Source organism: Centroberyx gerrardi, chromosome 6 (assembly GCF_048128805.1).
Source record: "Centroberyx gerrardi isolate f3 chromosome 6, fCenGer3.hap1.cur.20231027, whole genome shotgun sequence".
Classification (NCBI taxonomy): domain Eukaryota; kingdom Metazoa; phylum Chordata; class Actinopteri; order Beryciformes; family Berycidae; genus Centroberyx; species Centroberyx gerrardi.
The window spans coordinates 14,595,485-14,616,193 of NC_136002.1; the positions used below are offsets into that span (position 1 = coordinate 14,595,485).

A 20,709-nucleotide genomic window follows, 5' to 3' on the forward strand; every position below is an offset into this window, starting at 1 on the left:
AATGGAAAGAAACATTTATTGTGGTTTACAAAAAAAGTCTTATAAACATGAGCAAATTACATTATAAATATAAAACAAAATGTATTTTATCCTTGACTGCTATGAGCCAATAGTTGTACTGAAGGTCAGTCCAAAAAGAGCGCTGTCTTAATATGTCTTGGCACATCTAAACATTAATCTGCTTAAAGCTAACACATTTTCAAAATGTCCTATGAAACTCAAAAATAATACAATAGGATATGCAAACATGCAAAATAAACATTCAATTGTATAAAGAGTTAGGGTTGAAATAAAATCAGAGACAATTAATTACCATAAAACTTCTACAACATTTGCAGCATGTGAATGGAAATACAAATTGCCTACAGTAACTATTAAAAATGGACTAGCCCCAGAAAATTTGGAAAATCCTTTCCAGTAAATTTGGTAATCACATAAAAAAACAGCAAAACACTTGGTTTAAAGACCTTAAGTACTAGTGTACAAAGATTTGCAGTGAATGCCTTTTTTTGTTGTTTGTTGTAACTTAATGTGTAATATTTGCGTAAATACATCAAAAGAACGTTGGAATGATTCTGAAAGCTTAGCTAATCTGACAACAACTGAGGACAGGTATTGTATGCATTTTGATAAAAGCTGATTATAAATAAGCTATCTCAGAACAGCGTTTTCCCCTGTGCAGATCTTCTTTAACGGAGGTGCTCCTGATCCATCCAGTTCCTCCTGTTGAATGAAGTTGAACATATTGAAATGGGTTACGTAAATAAACACATGGTTACAAACAAATACAGTTTTTACCAATTTTTCTTCAAGAAATAGGGCTGGATATGAATTAAGCAAAGCTTTGATTATTTAGTCCAATGCCAATTTAATTGGGGATGAGGGTTTGGTCTTCCCTTAATTCACATCCATGGAGCATGCTCAGAAGGTGAACCTGTGTGCTTGGGGCGCTCCGCCTGCCACTGCCCGATGAAAGAAGGTCCTCCTTGATCAGAGTAGGAGGTTCATCTGCCCCTTCCTGTCCAGGATGAAGTGGCTCTGCGTTCACCATGAGACATGGAGTTACAATCTGAGATCATCATGCTGTTATATTGATTTTATGGCATATTTATTCAATGAAAAACATACTTGTACTATTAAATGTGGTATATACACTGCCTGTCAAAATTTTGGGGACACCTGTTGAAAATGCTTGATAAATAAGCATGTTTTCTTTGTTGGTTTACAATAACTTAACCCCATTAAAGACTAACTAGATTTAGTTTGAGAAAAAAAAATCATACATGCGAATATTTGTGATAACACTAAACTGTACTAAACTATACTAAAACTAAACTACACATTCATCAAAAAACCTCCTTAGCAGCTGTAGCTGCTGCACATGCTTCCTTCATGTGAACAGTCAGTTTTTCCAGGCGTTCCTCAGACGCTCTGCCTCTGCAGGACGTCCCAGAGGGTTGCACTGCTGGTTGGTCGGCAAAACCTTCTCTTCAAACCAAAGAGAAACTTTGATGGACATGAAGCTGAGTGTTGATGAAATATATCCAAAGTATTAGTAAATAGCTATTTTATGTTAACAAAAGCATTGTAGGCATTTTTATTCCTTCTTCATTGAAAAATGAGAAAATCAAATAGTAGTTTGAAAATTTAGAAAAGGCAAGGTGTCCCCAATTTTTTGACGGGCAATGTATATCTAGGAGGAATATGTAAATCTGTAAATTCTAATTGAGTTGTGCATGGCTACTACAGATTAAAATTATTCTATTCTATTCTACTTTGCAAAGAAATATCACAGCAAGTTGTATTGATGTATAGAGTCAAGGCATAGGACAGGGCTATTTAGACATGCAATATATCTGTCTCTAAAATGCCATTATGAGATCAGGTACATATCTGATATGTGCTAAAATAGATTTAAAAAAAAAAAAATCATATGAATAAATAGCCTGCTAACCAACAGTTCAGTCTTGATTTGTGAACATGAACAAGTCTGCCCCCAAGCTAGAAACCACACAGCCCACACACACTTAATGATTTGATTAAGAGACAAATCCTGCAGCTCCTCCATCAACAGTGAAGACACAGAGTGACAGTGCAGTGCACAACTGGGTGACTTGATATAGATATGTACATGTTTGTTTGTTGCTGTTGTTTATGACTGTTATCACTAAAATATCTCTAAGTCATCATCAGTGGAGAAGCTCCAGGTTTTATCTATTTGGGACGATTAGAGACCTGGTTCACTGGTTTTTAACTTTGCTGGAGATACCTTTACATTTATTAACATCAAATTAGCTTTATTTAAAATCATAGGAATACCATGTGACATTGAGTGAAAAGATGCCGGAGAGACCCACATACCATCCACACTCTCCTGGCCCAACATCGGAGGCTGAGAGTCTTCTGTGCGGAGGCTGGAGGCGTGTGGGGGGCTGACCTGCTGTGAGCTGGAGGTGCTGCTGCTGTTGTCCATCTTAGGCTGGTAAACATCTGACAGAAAGCTCTGGTTGCTGTTTTCATCTGAAGAGCAGAAGAACACGGGACTCACACAGAATAATAACAAGTGACAGCTCAAACTTCTCCCACATGTCATCGTGTGACCAGGGTTTCAGTCATGTAGTTCAGTCGTTGCTTGAATCTCATCACAGTTACATTATTACATTGTATTCAGCACTTGCTAGTTCTAGAGAGGGTCCAGCAGCATGACACCCTTTGTAAAAACTGGACAATCTCTGTATCAATGGCTCTCTTTTTGCCTTATACACATCATCATGCATGTAATGGTTCAGATATGAAGAGTTTCACTCTGAAATGAGATATCCACCATTTAAAAAAAGGGACACCTACTCTTGCAAAATGAGTAAAAGTGTAAAGCAGATTGTGGTACTTTTTAAAGGATACTAGGTAAATTGCGTCCTTTGTTGAGAAAATTGTCACATTTTTACTGGCTGGATCCTCCATATTTTAATGATATTGAATGGTAAACTTCAGGTAATATCTCTCTCATTTTGGAATGAGAGTCTTCATATTCTGATCAGCCACTTGCATTTCTGATAGTCTTGATATTTTCAGAGACTTGCCTACATAACATAATAAAAACACAGCACTCACCAGTGAAATCCAGTAGAGAGCTGGTGTTTTCTAAGACCACGTCTTTCAGCCCTCTGCCCTCTCCACCTGTAGATTTGCTGCGATATATCTGACAACAGGAAGTAGATTCTTAGACTAGAATACTGGCTTATCAGCTGTAGAGAAGCAGAAAATAATGTAATAAATAGCAACAGTAATGTGGTAAATAGCAACAATGTTTAGATTATATATATTACATAGGCCCACCTGCTTGGTTTCTGTCACTGGCACCCACTTGAATATGCGCAGGGACGTGTCTCCCACTGTCACCCATTTCTTCTCCCTGGGAATGACAGTGGTTTGAAGAATATGGAAAGGAGCTCGCTTCAAGTTTAAGACCAAACCATCTGCTTTCTATAAAATGACATTACTACACACTCAGGTCTCATGCCAGAACAGAGATACATATCCTGTAATGCTCAATTGTATGTAGATGTAGTCGACCACAGCCACCAGGCACGTTAATGAGTCTGTTATAACACTGGAGAAACGGTTCAAAGCTGCTTGGTGAGTATGTGAGAGCAGGACAGTCGTTAAGTAGCCTAAATTGTCGCGCGCAGCATGTGAGGCTGTAGCCATATTGACAGCTCGTGGCGGAAAAAAAAGCCGTTAGCCCCGCCTCTTCTTTCAACCGGGGTCATCGATTGGTTTATACGTCAGTCAATCATCTAACTTTTCCGACTGAAGTTTGTTGAGCGTCGCTGCAGATGTTAGGCTACAGTGTAACAAACATATTTCCCTCCATATTTCCCCCCCGTCAGCGTCACGTACCACTTGCGCACTTTCTCGATAGCTGCCAGGACCTTTTTGATGTCATCTTTAGCTCGACTTCGGGTCTCAGCGCGGCCGGATCGTCCAGACATCTTGATGCTGTTATGATTCATCTACAGATGCATCTGAAAACTTCAAAACCAAGCCCTGCTCCTCCGTTACAGTGCTAGTCTCGCGAGGTTTTCTCGTCTCACACTTTTTTTTTTGTCTTCTTCCTTCTCACCAATCTTAAGCAGATGTGTATCTATTAGTACTGTACTGTGATGGTGCAGGAGGAGGGGCAACTTCAACACTGTAAAACTAGAGACCTTCATACCGACACACAGACATGTGGGGGCCTATATACTGTGTGTGTGTGTGTGTGTGTGTGTGTGTGTGTGTGTGTGTGTGTGTGTGTAATGGAAGAGTGAGCTATGAGTTATAAAATCTATAGCTTTGTTGTAGGTCAGCTGCCATATTTAGATCTATTATAATTTATTTTTTTTGGGGGGGGGTTGTTTTGTTTTTGTTTTTGTTTTTGTTTTTGTTTTTGTTTTTTGTTTTGTTTGTTTCTCGATCACACCAATATGTTATTGCAGAGATTTTCAAACCAAACTACCTTCCCCTAATGCACATGCACAGGTACTGAGGGCCTAATAGAGGCTGTTCGGCCTCTTGTCCTGCAACTAATGCAGTTTACATTCATTCATTAGGACTCACTTTCAGTCTTCCATCCCCACTCTCGAGGAGCCTGCACTCATTTATTTTTTGTTCCGTGGACCAGAAGTGTCCAATCACAGTCATGCTCCTTTCCTCTGATAATAGCAAATGTTGACTTTTGGTCAGTTTATAAAGCTCCAATTTGTCATGCATATATTTGTTATGTATTTAGACAAAAGATATCATGAGAAAAGGAGATGGTCTGTGTGGAAGAAATTGATTTCTGGTTTCCATGTTTGACCAGCTGAGGGAAGCCTTGAGCCATACAGACCAAATAAGCTGCTTTGGCCCTGAGACTGAAACCAAAGGTGTACAGAGTCTGGAGCAGTGTGTTTGCTATTTCCCTTACAATATGATATGGGTTTAAAATAATGTGAAGGGAAACTCTCCAACTTTTCACCTGCCCGCCCTCCAGGGAGATCAGAGCTTAGGTCTGGTTCAATATAGTGCCTCTGTACCTGTTAGTGATCAATACTTGATATAGTACTGATCAGACAGTACTGACAGTGCTTAGTAACACTCTCTACTGACAGTATAGTGCTTAATAAATACTGGTCTATATCTTTTTATGGGCTCACTTCTTCTTCTCATTGAGGTCATGGTAAAATGTGAAGTTACATGTAAGACCATATAGGAAAACGCAATTTATTCAGACTTTTGAGGCTCCATTAACCACAGTCAGAGCTTCTCACTGGCTTTGTGGCAGCATTCATCATGCATCTCAGACTAGAGGTGCTCATAAAAATAAATTAAATTAAATTAAATTAACATTTTAACACCTGGGCAGTGATTTGAGATACATTTCTACTTGGAGACTCACACAGGCCCAGGTGTCTTTCATTCAACACACATCTGTCTGCAGTTAACATAAAGCTAAAACCCTTGTAAAATTAAAGACAGTTATATCAAAACAGTTATATCAAAACACATACTGTATCTGTAGTTGTGGGCGGGCCCCGCTGCAGCCCAGCCAGTGGCTGACAGCAGTGGGAGGAGTCTGGACAGTTGCCGTGCCTGGCTGGACAAATATCCAGAAATCAGCGCTGTTCGTCAACATGCAGCGGAGCGGCGGGCTCACCTCGGCTCACACACTCAGCAGACATGGAAAGCGTGTGGACGCTCCTATAAGTGACCAGAGTGCGTACAGGTTTACCACAGATGAGTGTTTGGGGCAACACCGCTGAATAACATGGAGGAGTGTAAATCATGAGAGGATGGATAGACGCTGGGAGCTCCGTGAAGCTGCCCGCAATCAGCTGCAACATCACTTCTGGTTTTGTCACTGACGCACGTTTACCTTTCAAAATAAAAGTTACCGATTTACCACTGTAAAAGCGAGGGGCAATACTGTCCAATATTGTTGGGGGGGGGGGGGGCATAAGAACACTATGAACACTTCCAAAAAAGATCATTGCTCTGTAGACGAGTCTGCTGATGGTAAAGACATGAAAAATGTGTACATACTCTTCAGTGTGAGCTACATTACAAACAAGGGACTGATTTTAACATATTTTATCTTACAATATACTGTAACAAGTAGCTGTAACAACTGTAACAAGTTGATGCAGAATTATATGCTACAGAGAAGATGGGACTGGCTTATGGGGCTTTAGTAGTTTGTTTCAATTTAGCTGCTAGGCAATGAGCAAACCTCTGCCAGGGCGATCACAGAATGGCAGTGTGTCCTTGTGGGAACATTTATGGGACAATATTTTTCCTGGAGGTGTCAAATTCCTGGATTATTGCCTGGATGTGCAGGACTCCCTGAGAACGGGTACGCTTTGTACTGATGATTTAACAAATCTGCTACATGACAAAGTCATTGTTGTGTTGGTCTGCCTACTGCTCCCGTTTTATAGGCTTTAGATAGAAATGTGCCACAGCTAGGGGTTAATATGGACTATCACAAGATAGTAAACTTTCCAAGTCGTCTGGTATCGCTCTTCTCTTTGAGTCTTTCCATTTTTTTTGACAGCCCAACATATACGGCAAGAAAAGCACATCAGTGTTGGCTCATTTTGGCTGACTTGGTAGTAGGTAGTAGGTAGTAGACTAGACATCCCTTTAAGTTGTCATTTTGTGATTGAGTATTTTTGGCAACCATATGGCATCTTGTAAAGGCATATAAGGCTATAAATACTATTAATATATGCTGTGAAAAAAAGTATTATTGGAAGAAAACAACTGTACTTTAATTTACTACAGACCTCAAAATATATTTGTTCACCTACTTAACGTTTCAAAGCATTCGCCAATAAGGCTTTTATTTTGAAATTTGAGACCGGAAGTTTTATTTTCTATCCTTACGCGCTTGACGCTGGTGTTGTGTTCATGCTGCTGACATTGACTGGGGTGTTGGACAGAAAGGCCAAATGATCCAGTGAACGGCTTGACGAGTGTAGTGCAGCATGGACTGTTGCCCGCCATACTTCATGTAGGATTTTATTTTTTACAGCATATTTATCGGCAGAAAGGTTTTTTTTTCCGCTGCTGTGCTAATTTGTCACGGACAACAATGGACCGAGTGAAGAGCTCCATGCAGCAAGTCCCCAACGCTATTCCCAAAGTGATCCGACGGACCGGAGGGGCCAATAGTTTGGAGCTGGAGAAGGAAAACTTTGAGAGAGGCCAGGTATGCAAGTTTGGACTCTACATTAAAACGTTACATGAAAGTAAAAACATTTTCCTAAAAGGGGGGATGGAAATGGCAAAGGTCTGCGCCCCCGGATGCGACCCGCGAGGAGGTGGAAGGAAATATGTCAGGATGTTTACTGTCAGCTCCCAAATGAAATCCTGTGTGTTGTTAGACTGCGTCCCAAGTGAAGATAGGAGCCGCTACACAGACGTCTAAACGCATGACACATAGAAATAACGTTTTTCTTATATTTTTTATAATGTACATTGAGAGACATTTAATCCTTCTGTGTTCAGTTTTCAATTAAACCACATGCATCATTTATCCAGATCATGGAATGCATCTAAACGCCTGTTGTTCAGTTTTACTTGGACTGATGTGTATTTGTGATCAACAGAGATAGCAGTGAGTCCTGTGTACAACAAAAGAGCTGTTGAAATGTAGGTCAGTGGCCTTTTGAATTCAGATAACTGTGCTGTTTAGCCTATCTGCTGTATAAGCCAGAGAAGAGTGAGGCAGCACCATGTATGATCTGCTGTAGAAAGCCTGTTAGTGCCAGCTGTGGGCCTGCAGTCACTGCAACATGGTCAATGGCCTGAGTGACGGTGGGATGGGATTTGGGAAGTGCTTGCAAAGAGGAGACCTGCATTAGTTTAACAGGCAGGGGAGAGATGGGCCGGGATGTTTCCTCTGTTTGGCCCCTTTAATGTTTAGGTGCTGATGAATAATGAATGCCTTATAGCTTAAAGGGAGAAAGTCAGGGGAACTGCTGTATGTAGTATGTAGACTGCTGCTTCCTGCCCGGTGGTCTCCCCTCCCCTCTCCTCTCCTCTCCAGACCAGGCAGAGGGGCGAGGAGGGGGGGAAAGTAGGTCAGATGAATCAAGGCAAAGCAAATTGCCTTGCTAGTGCTGGAAGCTTTTTCAGCCAGGGAGCGAGCGAGAGGCTGCAACTTGCTTCTCCTATTAACAGCTGCTGCCAAATTGGTCGATGCAGTCTACAAGTCTGCATGGCCCTAAATGTGCAGAACAGGTATTCGCTCTGTCTGGATGGTCGCCCCCCCACCTCCATTCCCCAGCCCCCCTCCCCAGCCGGGACAGTAGCAGCATGGATTAGAGGCGGGGAATGGGACGCATGCGTGGCTTTATGTGTCCCGAGCCAAGCCTGGTCACTAGGTCACTGTCAGGCTCTCCTGAGATCCCATTCTCTGGAAGTCTGTCGAGGCAGCATGGTCTTCAGCAGCACAAACAACAGAATACATGCACATAGTTTCTTCTCATGCCATGTTACTGCATGCAGTTAGGAAATCATGTGCAGTGGCTATTGAAACTAAAGGAAATGACTTTGGTTGGAGTAGGAGTTTGGCCCTGCTCTTAACAGTTTCATACATCTGCCTTCTTAAAGCCGTCCGTGATTCCACTTCACTTTATTGAAGTGAATAAACTTTGTATTTTGATAATCCAAGCAAAGCAGCTAGCTTGACACCATAATGAAGGGAGGAAGTACTAAGTATTCAAGCAAGATAAAACAAGTCCAAGTGTAACTGCTATTAGTTTAGATGTCAATGTTCCAACATGACTTGGTCCTAACCGCAGCATGACAGTCAGTTGTTTTGTTCTTGATACTAGCTTACTGCCACCATGATGCCAGCTTCTATTCAGTATGACTGGATTAGTGTGTTTCCCCCTGCGTTTGTCATTGAGTTTTCAGTTTTTTTTATTACTGAATAGGATTTGTGACCCTGTTAGCCTCGCTGTTTTTTTTTTATTGTGGTTGATTTTTGACTGGGGTCCCAAAGCTGTCGCAGGCGGTGCAGGAATCAATGAATCTGCTCTCTGCTTTACAGGGATCAGCGAGAGATAATCTCATCTGATCTGTTGTGCTCTAAAGCTGCCTAAATCTGCTGGGTGGCTGGCTTTCACCTCCTCTATAGAGAGCCAACAGTCTGTCTGTCTCTCTTCATGGGCTTTTAGATTTCCAGTCAGCTCCAGCGTGTTCAGCCAGAAACTACACTCATTGAAAGCTTTCTTGTTTACATTGATGGGTCCATGTTAAATACAATTTTCTGCCCTAGTCATGTGATAGGTAAAGTTGTCCAAATCTGGAGTTTGTCGCTTTGTGTGTGTGCGTGTGTGTGTGTGTTTTTCACACAGAATTGGAATCTGAGCTAGAATCATATGTGATAAATATAAAGGAATTTGTCTGCGTGACATTGTTGCAGAGACTTTGACAAGTTAGAGTTTGAACAGTACATACTGATACAAGAGTTACAAGGACAAACCTGGTGCAAGACAGTTTGAACTGTAAACCAAACATATCATTCAACATATCTGCAGTCAGTATTCTACTTTTACATGCATATGAGCAGGATACACTGTAGACAGCACTAACAGTCTGTTGCTCTGACTTGGAACCAGTAGCTAGGTGTGTAAACTGTTGATTCTGAGGACGGCCTATCTCAGTGGAGTTGGGTAAACAACTAGGGCGTGTTCAAAATCCTCTCTGTCATATTGTCCACACTGGGTTATAAAAAGAATGGAGCCGGGCAGCCAGATAGCACACAGCGCTTGCTTTTAATGACATGTTTTGCCTCATAATAGCAGCTGCCTCTTTAATTTAGAGTTCAGGGGATTTAATGTTTGGCGTGTTTGTCCCGGGAGGCATGGCGTGTTTTGGTCGCATGTTCTGTCGCATTTCCAACAGCACTACGGAAATTCAACCGACACATTTGCACTTAAAAACAGCACCTATTAAATAAACCCATGCTTTATCTTCAGGCTCCAAAATGTCAGAGTTGCCTACACTTTCCTAGATTGCAGTCCCAGAGTTTCTCACAGGCCAGAAGTGGTTTTGTAAATGAAGGCCTGTGTAGGTAGTAATCTCTGGGCCTGTATGAACCATAATGAGAGCTTGTGGAAGAGTTCTGGGGCACCAGTTCCTCCGCTGGGACATCCAGTGTGGGCCTCAGAATGACACCACATTGTATCTTTACATAATTAAGGCCTTAAAATTAGACTGCCTGCCAGCTTCCTCTTTTCTCTTTTATTTGTGTACAGCAAGGTTACTCCGGTGCGTGTGTGTGTGTGCACGCTTGTGTTTGTATCTGTATTTGTGTGTGTGTGGATCTTGGCGTGTCTGTGTATATGTGGACCTGTACTAATCGATGCCCCCCCCCCTGCCCCGTGCCCTCTTTAGTGCTGTAGTGCCCTGGCAGCTGTGGAATTTAGGGGAGGAGCGGGGCCGCGGCCCTCGGGCACAAGCAGGACACAGCAGGGCGGACCTAGACAAGCACTTTTAATCTCTCTCTCTCTCTCTTTCTTTCTCTCTCTCTCTCTCTCTCTCTCTCTCTCTCACTCTCTGTCTGCCTCTCTCTCTCTCTCTCTCTCTCCCTGTGTCCCTCTCTCTCTCTGTCGCTCTCTTTCTTGCTCTCCCCTCCCATCGCTCATTGTCTTGAGTCTTCCTCACCTTTTGCAACTTGCAGTTCTAAGTGCAGGAAAGTTATAGTGGGATATCCGTGTTCATGCAGGACACACACACACACACACACACATGCAAGCAAGCATGAAAGCGAAGCCATTAAAAGCACTGAGGCAGCAGAAACAGCAGGCGGTGGTTTGTGGCCTCATTGCACTGACTGGCCGTAGAATAATAGTGCTGGACATGAGTGACAGGTCAGTGAGTGGAACAAAGTGCACAGCTGAGTTCCTAGTGGCATTAACAATAGCTTTGATTTGAAGATTGTTTTTGCATTTTTACAGCACCGTTGGGCAGAAAGACAGACAGACGGAGGCAGAGGGTTTCGTGTTGTTTCACATGCAGCAGAGGTCAAGAGTCAGACTGAAACTCGCAGTATTGGTGTAAGTGTATGGTGTGCAGCTTAGCCTGCTGCAGCACGAGTGGCCCGTAGAGATCACATTTTAGCCTAAAAACTAATTGAAATGAAGTGCAGTGCTTAGCTGTGTCACAAAATGCATTATACATACGTTATACTGACCATGTCCACTCACATGGGTTGTTGTGGGTGGTTGCAGCATTTCACCTTCTGTACCTTTGTGGTCAACTAGCAGTCTGAGCCTGAACAGACTCTGTGAACCTGCTGTAGCAACCTAGAATCGTTAGGTTTAATTTTGATAAGGAATCATTATGGAGATGGTTGGTTTTGGTCTGATTGGAGCATTTCCTTTTTGAATAAGACATCACTAGTCACGTTTTGGTCTTTTCACCCCTGTTGATAAGGGGACTGGACACCAACACCCACTGCTAACATCCAAAATATTTACCAGCCACAAACCCCAAACTTTGAACAGAATACAAGATGGTGGATCAAACCCTTCTTGGGATTCTGACTGCATGGGACATCTAATTTACTTAAATATGTAATTGTGACATACATTTGATCATTCAAGTGAGCTACAGTACATGTTATAGCCTCATATCAGCGTTGATCGCCCCAGGGTGTACAGTGTCACTGAGTCTGGGTAAGAGGCATCTGGGTGAGGGGACTTTAACCCCTGTGCTCATGGTTTAGCCTGTTTGCTCTACATAAACCATGTTCTGGCTTCACCACTAAATGGAAGTGAATCAGGGGACATTTAAGTGGATCATCTACAGCTACCTGATACATCTACTACAGCTACCTTTATGAGCAGGTACCTTTAGAAAAAGATAATACCTTATGATATCAGGGGTGCCCACTGAAATCCTCATATATCTCATATCTCACATATCTCTGATAACTCTGTGTTTTAGCAATTAGGAAACAGCTTTATTTACATTCATTTGTCATTCCCTTTTTTGTTTTAGAATAGATTTCTTAGGCCTTGAAGGCCTGAAATTGATTCAGCATATCAAGTCCTAAACTTACAAATCAAGTGAAAAAATATATCACAAATTGGGACTAGAGGCTTTGGTGTGATGTCACCACTATGTGAAGAAGAAGTTTATGATTTCTGAGTAGTTAAACAAACAGCTTCCTCCTGTCTGATTAGTTTACTTTGTCTCCACCTCTAAGTAAATGGACATTTAGAGGGATCGTTACTTCAACTACATGAGTCATGCTGTGCTGTTTGATCACTTTTTACTTCCTTTCCTTCACCATATGAATATGTAATACTTGAGGAAGGAAGATATTTCATGTCATTTCTGCTTTACTTCATTTTGACCAGTTGATGGAGATGGAGAAGGGATGACATGCAACAGATACTGAGAGCACAAAACATTAGGAACACCTGACCTGTCTGTATTGAATTACACTCCCTTTTGCATAATCTGTGTATGGGATTAGAGCGAACATCATTCATCGGGATCCATCAGTCTATTTCTTTTTTTTTTCAACTTTATGTTCATTGGGCAGTTAAACAAACACACATTCCAGTTGTTACAACATTTTCCTTTTAAATTCTACTAAATAAAAACCCAAAACTTGTAATCTGTGTAGATTTCCTTTACTTTTTTTCCCCCCCATTTTCCGTAATTTCCCCAACCCCATCAACTATTTATGCTCAACTCTGTCATCATTCATTCTCTCGACCAACCAGTCTGCATGCCACCTTCACCTCTACTTTCATCCACACACTTATTCAAACACACACCCCTACACATGCACATCTTCATCTCTACCCTCATCCCCTACCCTCCGCCCCCTCATCGACTCATCACTTCTATCTATGGGACAGTACCATCCAGAAACAGTGTGTTTATAAAACCATTAGTTACCCAATGAAAAAATAAAAAATAAAGAGAACAACAAAACAAACGGGCACAACAAACAAAAAATAAGTAACATACACCGGTTCCGCTGCCACGCTGCCACGCTGTTAGCACGCTGCTAGCATCTTCCCGACGTCGTCCCGGAGTTTTATTCGTTTCTTTCTTATTATTCGTTTTTTCCCTCTAACATCCTAACCTTAATTCCTCCCTTTCAACCTGTGAACTGCATCTCCCCTCTCGATTTCTGTTGGTTTATCTGTAACAATTTTGTATCATCTGTTAGCCTTGCTTGTTTACCTAGCCGCAGCTAGTTAGCAGTTTTCGCTATTAGCCCTGTCTTGTGGGCTTGTTTCCTGCTAGTTAGTAATTCCTGCTTACTTAGTTACCCGCAGCAAGCTAGCACCCTGTGCTAGATAGCCTTTTGCCTAAAGCTATTCAGTCTAGCCCTATACTATAGTGTCTGGTAGCCGTTAGCACAGCCCAGCACCCTCTAGCCTTTTACATAACGTTACTTAGCCTAGCTTTGTATCCTAGCTTGACTAGTGTAATAGCTTCTGGTAGCCGCTAGCATAGCCTAAGCTCCTAGCCTCAGCTAAGCCTTTATTTAATCTCCTCTGCTACCCTCATCAACGTTGGTAAGTATGGCTTCCTGTTCTGTCTGTTCCTTACTTTTAGATAAGCTCACTCTATTAGAGAGTCGTGTCCGTCAGCTTGAGGATGATAGGTTAGTCACGTTAGATACGACGGGCACTCCAGATAGTTTACGGTCCGGGCTGGCTAGCAGCCCTGCTAGTGTTAGCGTTAGCCAGGACTCCCCAGATAGCGTAGCCCCTTCGGCAACGGGTGATGAGTTTATCCCGGTCCCGAGGCGTCGGAGCGCCCGCATGAGCCAGCCGTCTGTTGTACGGCCCGATTTTCAACCGCTGCCCCCGGTTGAGAATCGTTTTGCTCCGCTTGGTAGTCCCTGTGGCCGGCCTGCCGCCCCGGCTCCTCGGCCCCGCTCTAAACCACGCATCCTAGTTATAGGTGACTCCATAACCCGTAACATTAGGCTAGAAGCGCCAGCCGAAATAGTCTGTCTACCAGGGGCCAGAGTTCCCGACATAGAGGCTACTCTTAGGGTGCTGACAAACAGGCATAGACATGTGGATAAGGCACACAACAACCAGGCTAACCAGGCTACTCATGATAACATCGTAGTACATGTCGGCACCAACAACACTAGGATGAAGCAGTCGGAGGTCACTAAACACAGCATAATTAGGACATGTGACCTCGCCAGCAAGATGAGTCGGCATCGCTTAATTGTCTCTGGTCCCCTCCCCGTTACGCTTAATGATGATATCTACAGCAGATTAGTCGCCCTTAACCGCTGGCTGGCCAAGTACTGTGAGCAACAGGGTTTTATGTTTTTAGATAACTGGCCCTCCTTCTGGGGTAAACCTGGCATGCTTAAGACTGATGGCATACACCCTACTGGGTTGGGTGCCCACATTTTGTCTAGGAACATGGACAGGTGCTTGAGGCAGGCATGACACACTCCCCTAAAGCATGTTGGGTCGCAGGTTGTTAGACAGCCTGCTAGGATTTCACCTAGTGCGGGTTTGGAGTCTGATAGCTCAGGTAGCTTAGTGTATCCAATCTTGACTGTGTCCCGCCCTCGCCATGCCACCTTTTGCCATCGCCGAGCCAAACATTCTCAGCATAACCTTATTCATATCAACCCTTCTGGCTGCAGCATTGACGCTACAACGAACTCTATTGCGTACTCGCAAATCAGCACTGTATCCCTTCCTCGTCTCTCCTACCGTCGTCCTCGGCCGCCGCATGGAACAAAAAATAGTAACGTAATTGAGATTAAACCTATTCGCATTGCTGAGCGTCCCGAACCTACTAGCAACACAAAGCGCATATGTCTCGGATTCATCAATATCAGATCACTCGCTAACAAAGCCCTGCTGGTCAATGACTTAATTAAAGAACATAGTATGGACATAATGGGATTATGTGAAACCTGGCTAAAGCCAAATGATGCTCTTCCATTAATTGAAGCTTCCCCCTCTAACTTCACCAACTCGCATGTCGCTCGGACATCTAAGAAAGGTGGGGGCGTTGGCCTAATCTTAAATTCGAGTCTGAACCTTTCTCCAGATCTAAGTAACAAACTCTCATCTTGTGAGATGCTCACTATGCGCCCGTCCATTCCAGTTAGCATGGGCCTCAACCACTCTGGTATCCTGCCTTTCTACCTAATCATCCTTTATCGCCCTCCTGGGCCCTATTCATCTTTTTTAGAAGAATTTTCCAATTTCCTCTCTGACCTTGTAATTCGTACGGATAACATCCTAATTATCGGTGATTTCAATATTCATCTAAATTGTGAAACTAATCCACTTAGCAAAGCTTTTTCGTCCCTAATTGACACTTTTGGCTTTACTCAGTTGGTTCACGAACAGACCCACTCTAGCGGCAACACTCTTGATCTGGTCCTCGCTCGTGGTATTAACGTGTCAGACTTAGAAGTTTTGCCGTATCCACCGGCATTATCAGATCATTATCTCATTAAATTTCAAATTGCTCTGCCCTGTCGGCATTCCAATCCAGTTGATACCTACAGCATCCGCCGTATTGATACTTCGACAACTACAAAACTTGCTGATCTCCTACCTAAAACTCTTGCCTCTCTCTCTGAACGAATTGGTTCCCTCGACGAGTTCACGGATAACTTCAACTCTATTCTAACTGACTCGCTTGACTCTGTTGCGCCCCTACTCATAAAAACCCGCCGTCTAAAGAAACCGTCGCCCTGGTTCACTGATGAAACTCGTGCACAAAAACAGGCGTGTAGAAAGCTAGAACGCAAATGGCGGTTATCCAAACTCGAGGTCTTTCGACTAGCTTGGAGCGATAGCCTATTGACTTACAAGCGTACGCTCTCCGCCGCTAGGGCCTCCTACTACTCAGATCTTATTAACACTAATAAAAATAACCCGAAGTTTCTATTTGACACGGTAGCAAAACTTACTCGTAAACCCTCCCCTGTAGCGAGCTCTCAATTTACCGCGAATGACTTTCTTAATTTCTTCAATCACAAAATTGACTCTATTAGAGATGAAATTAGCAATTCTTTACCCACCGAGGGCGTTGATCCCTCTCCTAATCGTGCATTAGCTCCATTAGAGACCACCGCCGTACTCTCGCAATTTGAGACTGTCTCCTTAGACATCTTCTCTAAATTAGTACTTTCCTCTAAATCCACAACCAGCTTATCTGACCCTCTTCCTGCTAAATTGGTTAAGGAACTTCTCCCAATATTAGGCCCCTCCCTACTCAATATCATTAACACCTCTCTCTCCTCTGGCATTGTGCCCTCGTCCTTCAAATCAGCCATAATTAAACCTCTGCTCAAAAAATCCAACCTTGATCCGGATGATCTTAATAACTTTAGACCAATCTCCAATCTCCCCTTCCTCTCTAAAGTCTTGGAAAGAATAGTTTCTACCCAACTAACTGACTACCTCTCGTGTAATAGTCTCTTCGAACCCTTTCAATCTGGTTTTAGGTCTCTACATAGCACTGAGACTGCTCTCACAAAAGTGGTAAACGACCTACTCCTCGCCTCAGATTCCGATTCTTCTTCTGTTCTTATCTTACTTGATTTGAGTGCGGCATTTGATACAGTCGATCATAATATTCTCTTAAACCGCCTAGCGAGCGACGTTGGCATCCGCGACTCTGCGCTTTCCTGGCTAAATTCCTACCTATCTGACAGAACACATTGTGTCTCACATAAAAATACTATATCTGATTATTCTAAAGTTAACTTTGGCGTACCGCAGGGCTCCGTGCTCGGACCTTTGCTTTTCTCCATTTACATGCTACCTCTTGGTGAAATCTTTCGCAGTTATGGTATTAAATTTCACTGTTACGCGGACGATACTCAAATTTACATACCAATTAGACCTGACGACCGCTTACAACTTTCAAACCTAGAATTATGCCTAATCGCTGTCACCAATTGGATGTCACTAAACTTCTTGCGACTAAACGCCAACAAAACTGAGATGCTAGTTGTTGGCCCAAAAACCCAACTACCTCTTGTTTCAGACCTTACTCTAAATTTTGGGGATTGCTTAATTACCCAGAGTCCCACAGTTAAAAACCTTGGCGTTACGTTCGACTCAGCTCTCTCATTCGATGCTCACATTAAGGAAATCACTAAGATAGCATTTTTCCATCTACGTAATATCTCGAAAATTCGCTCCCTACTAAACACGGCGGATGCTGAAACCTTAATTCACGCTTTTGTTTCATCAAGACTCGATTATTGTAATGTCTTACTCTCTGGCCTACCTAACTGTAGTATTAAAAAACTACAACTTGTGCAAAATGCTGCTGCCAGAATACTAACCAGAACTAGAAAATTTGACCACATCACTCCTATCCTAACCTCCCTTCACTGGCTCCCAATTCAAGCCAGATCTGACTTTAAGGTGCTTCTGTTAGCTTATAAATCGTTACATGGGCTTGCACCATCATATCTATCCGACCTCATCATCCCTTATATTCCATCTCGTGCCCTCCGTTCGCAGGACGCTGGCTACCTTATTGTCCCTAGAATCAAGAAAAAATCAGCAGGCAGTAGAGCTTTCTCCTACCGAGCTCCCTATCTCTGGAACCAGCTACCTCTTACAGTCAGGGAAGCTAATTCTGTCGAAATCTTCAAATCTAGACTCAAAACCTATCTTTTCTCGCAATCTTACGACCTACCTTAGCACCGCTGGCCTGGGCTCGTCACAGTCTTCTCTCTTACCCTAGCCTAGATAGTATTTATATAGAAATTTGCCGTTGGGAACATAAGCATAGGGATGCCCTCTGGCTACACTGTGTCTAATCACTTCCTATCTGCTGTCTGTATGAGCGTGTCTGTGCCCAAATACGTCTGGGTCTTGTGCTGCTTCTGCACAGCTCTGTGTGTGTGTGTGTGTGTGTGCGCGGCTGGTTTTCTCCTCCCTTTCTCAGATTCCTCTGACCCTGATGGTCTTCGGTGCTGGCCTTAGTCCCATCCCTAACGCTGCTCCCACCTGGATCTCTCTCCGTGTGTTCGCTGTCTTTGTGTGTACCTGTCTCCTCCCCCTTTCTCAGACTCCGGTGCAGTGCAGTGGTCGCCAGTGCATGCCATAGTCCCATCCCTGCTGCCGCTCCCACCCGATGTGCTCTGACTCCGTGTGTTCTGTGTGCAGCTGTCTTCTCTCCCCTTCCTCAGACTCCGGTCCAGTGCTCCACCTGCCAGTGGACAGGTGTCGCTCCCGCCGGTCGTTGGCGCCGGCCTTGGTCCTGCTCCCACCCAACGTGCCTGTCTTGTGTTCTGCTGCTGCTGCTTCTCCCCTTACTCTCTCCCCCCTTCAGACTCCGGTGCAGTCCAGTGGTCGTCAGCGCCGGCCTCGGTCCCTTCCACATCCCTGATGCTGCTGCCCCCCGTGTGTCTCTGACCCTGTGTGTTCTGTTTGCAGCTGTTTCCCCCCTTCTTCTTTACGTGTGTGTGTGTGTCTGGGTGTGTTGTGTGTGTGTACGCGGCTTCCTCTCTGACTCCAGGTCAGTGTTCTACCTGGCAGTGACGGGTGCTGCCCTGGCTCTTCGTCGTCAGTGCTGCCTTGCCCTTCCTTTCCGCTGCTCCCTCCTGGACGCTGTTGCCCTCGCTCCTTTACTGCTGGCCTCAGCCCCCCCCCCACCGCCGCATGCTCCTCCCCTTCTTTTGTCTCTCTCTGTTTTCTCTTGTCATCATTGTTGCCCATGACTCTGTCAATGTTTTGCCCGGCACCTATTGCACGTTAAGCCGTCCCGGGGGGGGATCCCTATCTGCCTCAGCCCACCCAAGGTTTCTTCCAAATTTTTTCCTGGGAGTTTTTCCTTGTGTGCATTTAGGGTCTAAGGCTGGGGTGCCGGGTAGGTTAGGCTATATAGAATAGGTAGATTGTTTGTCTCGCTAAATCTGCTCCTACCTACCTTGTGTTTTTCATCATGCTGTCCTACAAAATTTTGTTTACCACTGATTGTGTTTAGTTAGACCTAGCTAGACACACTCTCTGTAAAGCCCTCTGAGACATGCTTGTGATAAAGGGCTATATAAATAAATAAACTTGAACTTGAACTTGAACACCAAAAATAATATAAAAACCATAATACTGACATCAGCAGCCGCAATTACCCATCACATCACCAGAAAGCTACTTGCAATATAAATTGATGAAACGCAAAAGTTTTCCACGCATGTCTAGCTCCATGCTTCCTCCATCACTTCTAGCCAAGGTGACCATCGGTCTGTGAATTGTGCATTTTGCAGTCTCAGCATGAAAGTTATTTTTTCCATTGTGTAAATTCCTTTAACTACTGACTGCCATGTGTCATAGGTTGGAGGGTCTTTTTTAAGCCAGCTCAATGTTATTGCTTTCTTGGCTGCTGCAAGAAGTACATGCAGTAAGTATTTCTTTTTCCTGCTCATCACTGCATCTGGGATGGCCCCAAGGATGACCAGCAATGGGTCCCTGGGTAGTTGAAAACCAAATATTTTATCAAGTAAATCAAATATCTCCCTCCAAAAGTTAACCAAGAAGGGGCACTTTCAAAATATATGTGTATGGTTTGCAGACTCCTCTCCACATTTCCTCCAACATGCACTCGTTTGACTGGTCTATGAAAAATGGGTCTATTTTGGAAAGGATCCATCAGTCCATTTTAAGTAAATGCTTAAAATATTTTGTACATTTAGATGAAGTCTCAAATTCACATTGTCGGAAGTATATGTGCTTTAGCCCGGGAAGGTGGATAAACTTTAAAAAACAGAAGAAGAGGCTTGAACGGGTGAGAGAGTGAATGAGTGAGTGAGTGAAAGCCCAGGCGGAGACGGAGTGGGACGGCTGTATGTGAGAAATGCTGCGACTCGGCGGGGCTGCCCTCGGCGAAGGGCCCACGCCGTACCAGGAAGTGAAGAGACTGTGGAAAAAAGCAGCCATTGTCTTGAGACAGACTGTTTGTTTTGAGCAGCCCGAGGGGTATAATGTGCAGCCCCACTGGTATAATGAGCAGCATATTGATTATTGTCACTGGCTTGGCCTCAATGCTTCAGCTGATGTCCTGTAATTGTATAGCATTATATATATATTTTTTTTTAAACAGAGGGTTGGGCCCCAGTGTGGGTTGTGGGTATGTCTCTGGTGGGACCCACATGATGAGAGTAGTATTATTGTTTAACAAGCAAACTGAAATTTAAAAAATAAGAGCGTGTTCTCTCAAACCCTATTTCTCCCCTTTTTCTGACTGAAAGATTCCTAGTAACTCTTTGATTCTAGAAATGTTTGGTTTACACAGAAAGTACCAAATTGCTGCTGTAACTTTGTCATGAAATTGTCACAATCGTATGCCACATCAGGTTTTAATGGTCCAGTGCAATGAGAAATGCATTTATCAATTCCATGGTGTAATTTAACAAAGGAGCTCTTAATGTAAAGTTACCCAAATTATTATAACTGTCAGCATTGTGGAAATTTCACTAACGCCCTTTGAGAAACTCTCCCTCTGGGTGTCAACAGAATCAAACAGATGTAGAATTCCAATCTAGTTCCTGGTGTAAGTGATGTCACCTACACCCAGGTTTTAATGGATATTCTGATTGGTCAACAGTATGCATAGTTAATCAGGTGTCCCATAGTCTGTCAGACAGCTATTTGCCAAACTAAAATCTCTGTGCCTCCGTTGTTGCTGGGTGCT

At 43.5% G+C, this 20,709-nt stretch overlaps 2 protein-coding genes across 2 annotated transcripts in view; one reads left to right on the top strand and one right to left on the bottom strand.

The window, feature by feature from the left end:
- Position 1: 1 nt before the first annotated feature.
- Positions 2-5,767, bottom strand: bcl7bb (BAF chromatin remodeling complex subunit BCL7B b). The gene is made up of 8 exons (XM_071925516.2): positions 5,745-5,767; positions 5,532-5,613; positions 3,901-4,013; positions 3,337-3,412; positions 3,112-3,199; positions 2,362-2,520; positions 935-1,038; positions 2-723 (listed from the first exon to the last, which is right to left on the bottom strand). Exons 3-8 carry the CDS (start codon positions 4,011-4,013, stop codon positions 652-654), a joined length of 612 nt encoding a protein of 203 aa, XP_071781617.2. The 5' UTR covers positions 5,532-5,613; positions 5,745-5,767; the 3' UTR covers positions 2-651.
- A 1,278-nt stretch (positions 5,768-7,045) lies between these two features.
- Positions 7,046-20,709, top strand: part of hip1 (huntingtin interacting protein 1) — a 53,781-nt gene continuing 40,117 nt past the window's right edge. Inside the window, exon 1 of the mRNA XM_071925298.2 lies at positions 7,046-7,231. Coding sequence (XP_071781399.2) covers positions 7,115-7,231 — 117 coding nt within the window. The 5' untranslated portion in view covers positions 7,046-7,114. The remainder of the gene's footprint in view (positions 7,232-20,709) is intronic.

What these genes read in the sequence shown, in the direction of transcription:
- bcl7bb (XM_071925516.2), bottom strand. Translation starts at nt 4,013, where the DNA reads ATGAATCATAACAGCATCAAGATGTCTGGACGATCCGGCCGCGCTGAG. An exon ending in ATCGAGAAAGTGCGCAAGTG is followed by an intron (nt 3,413 to 3,900) that starts GTACGTGACGCT and finishes TGTCATTCCCAG; the next exon opens with GGAGAAGAAATGGGTGACAG. An exon ending in CTCTCTACTGGATTTCACTG is followed by an intron (nt 2,521 to 3,111) that starts GTGAGTGCTGTG and finishes TCTGCTCTTCAG; the next exon opens with ATGAAAACAGCAACCAGAGC.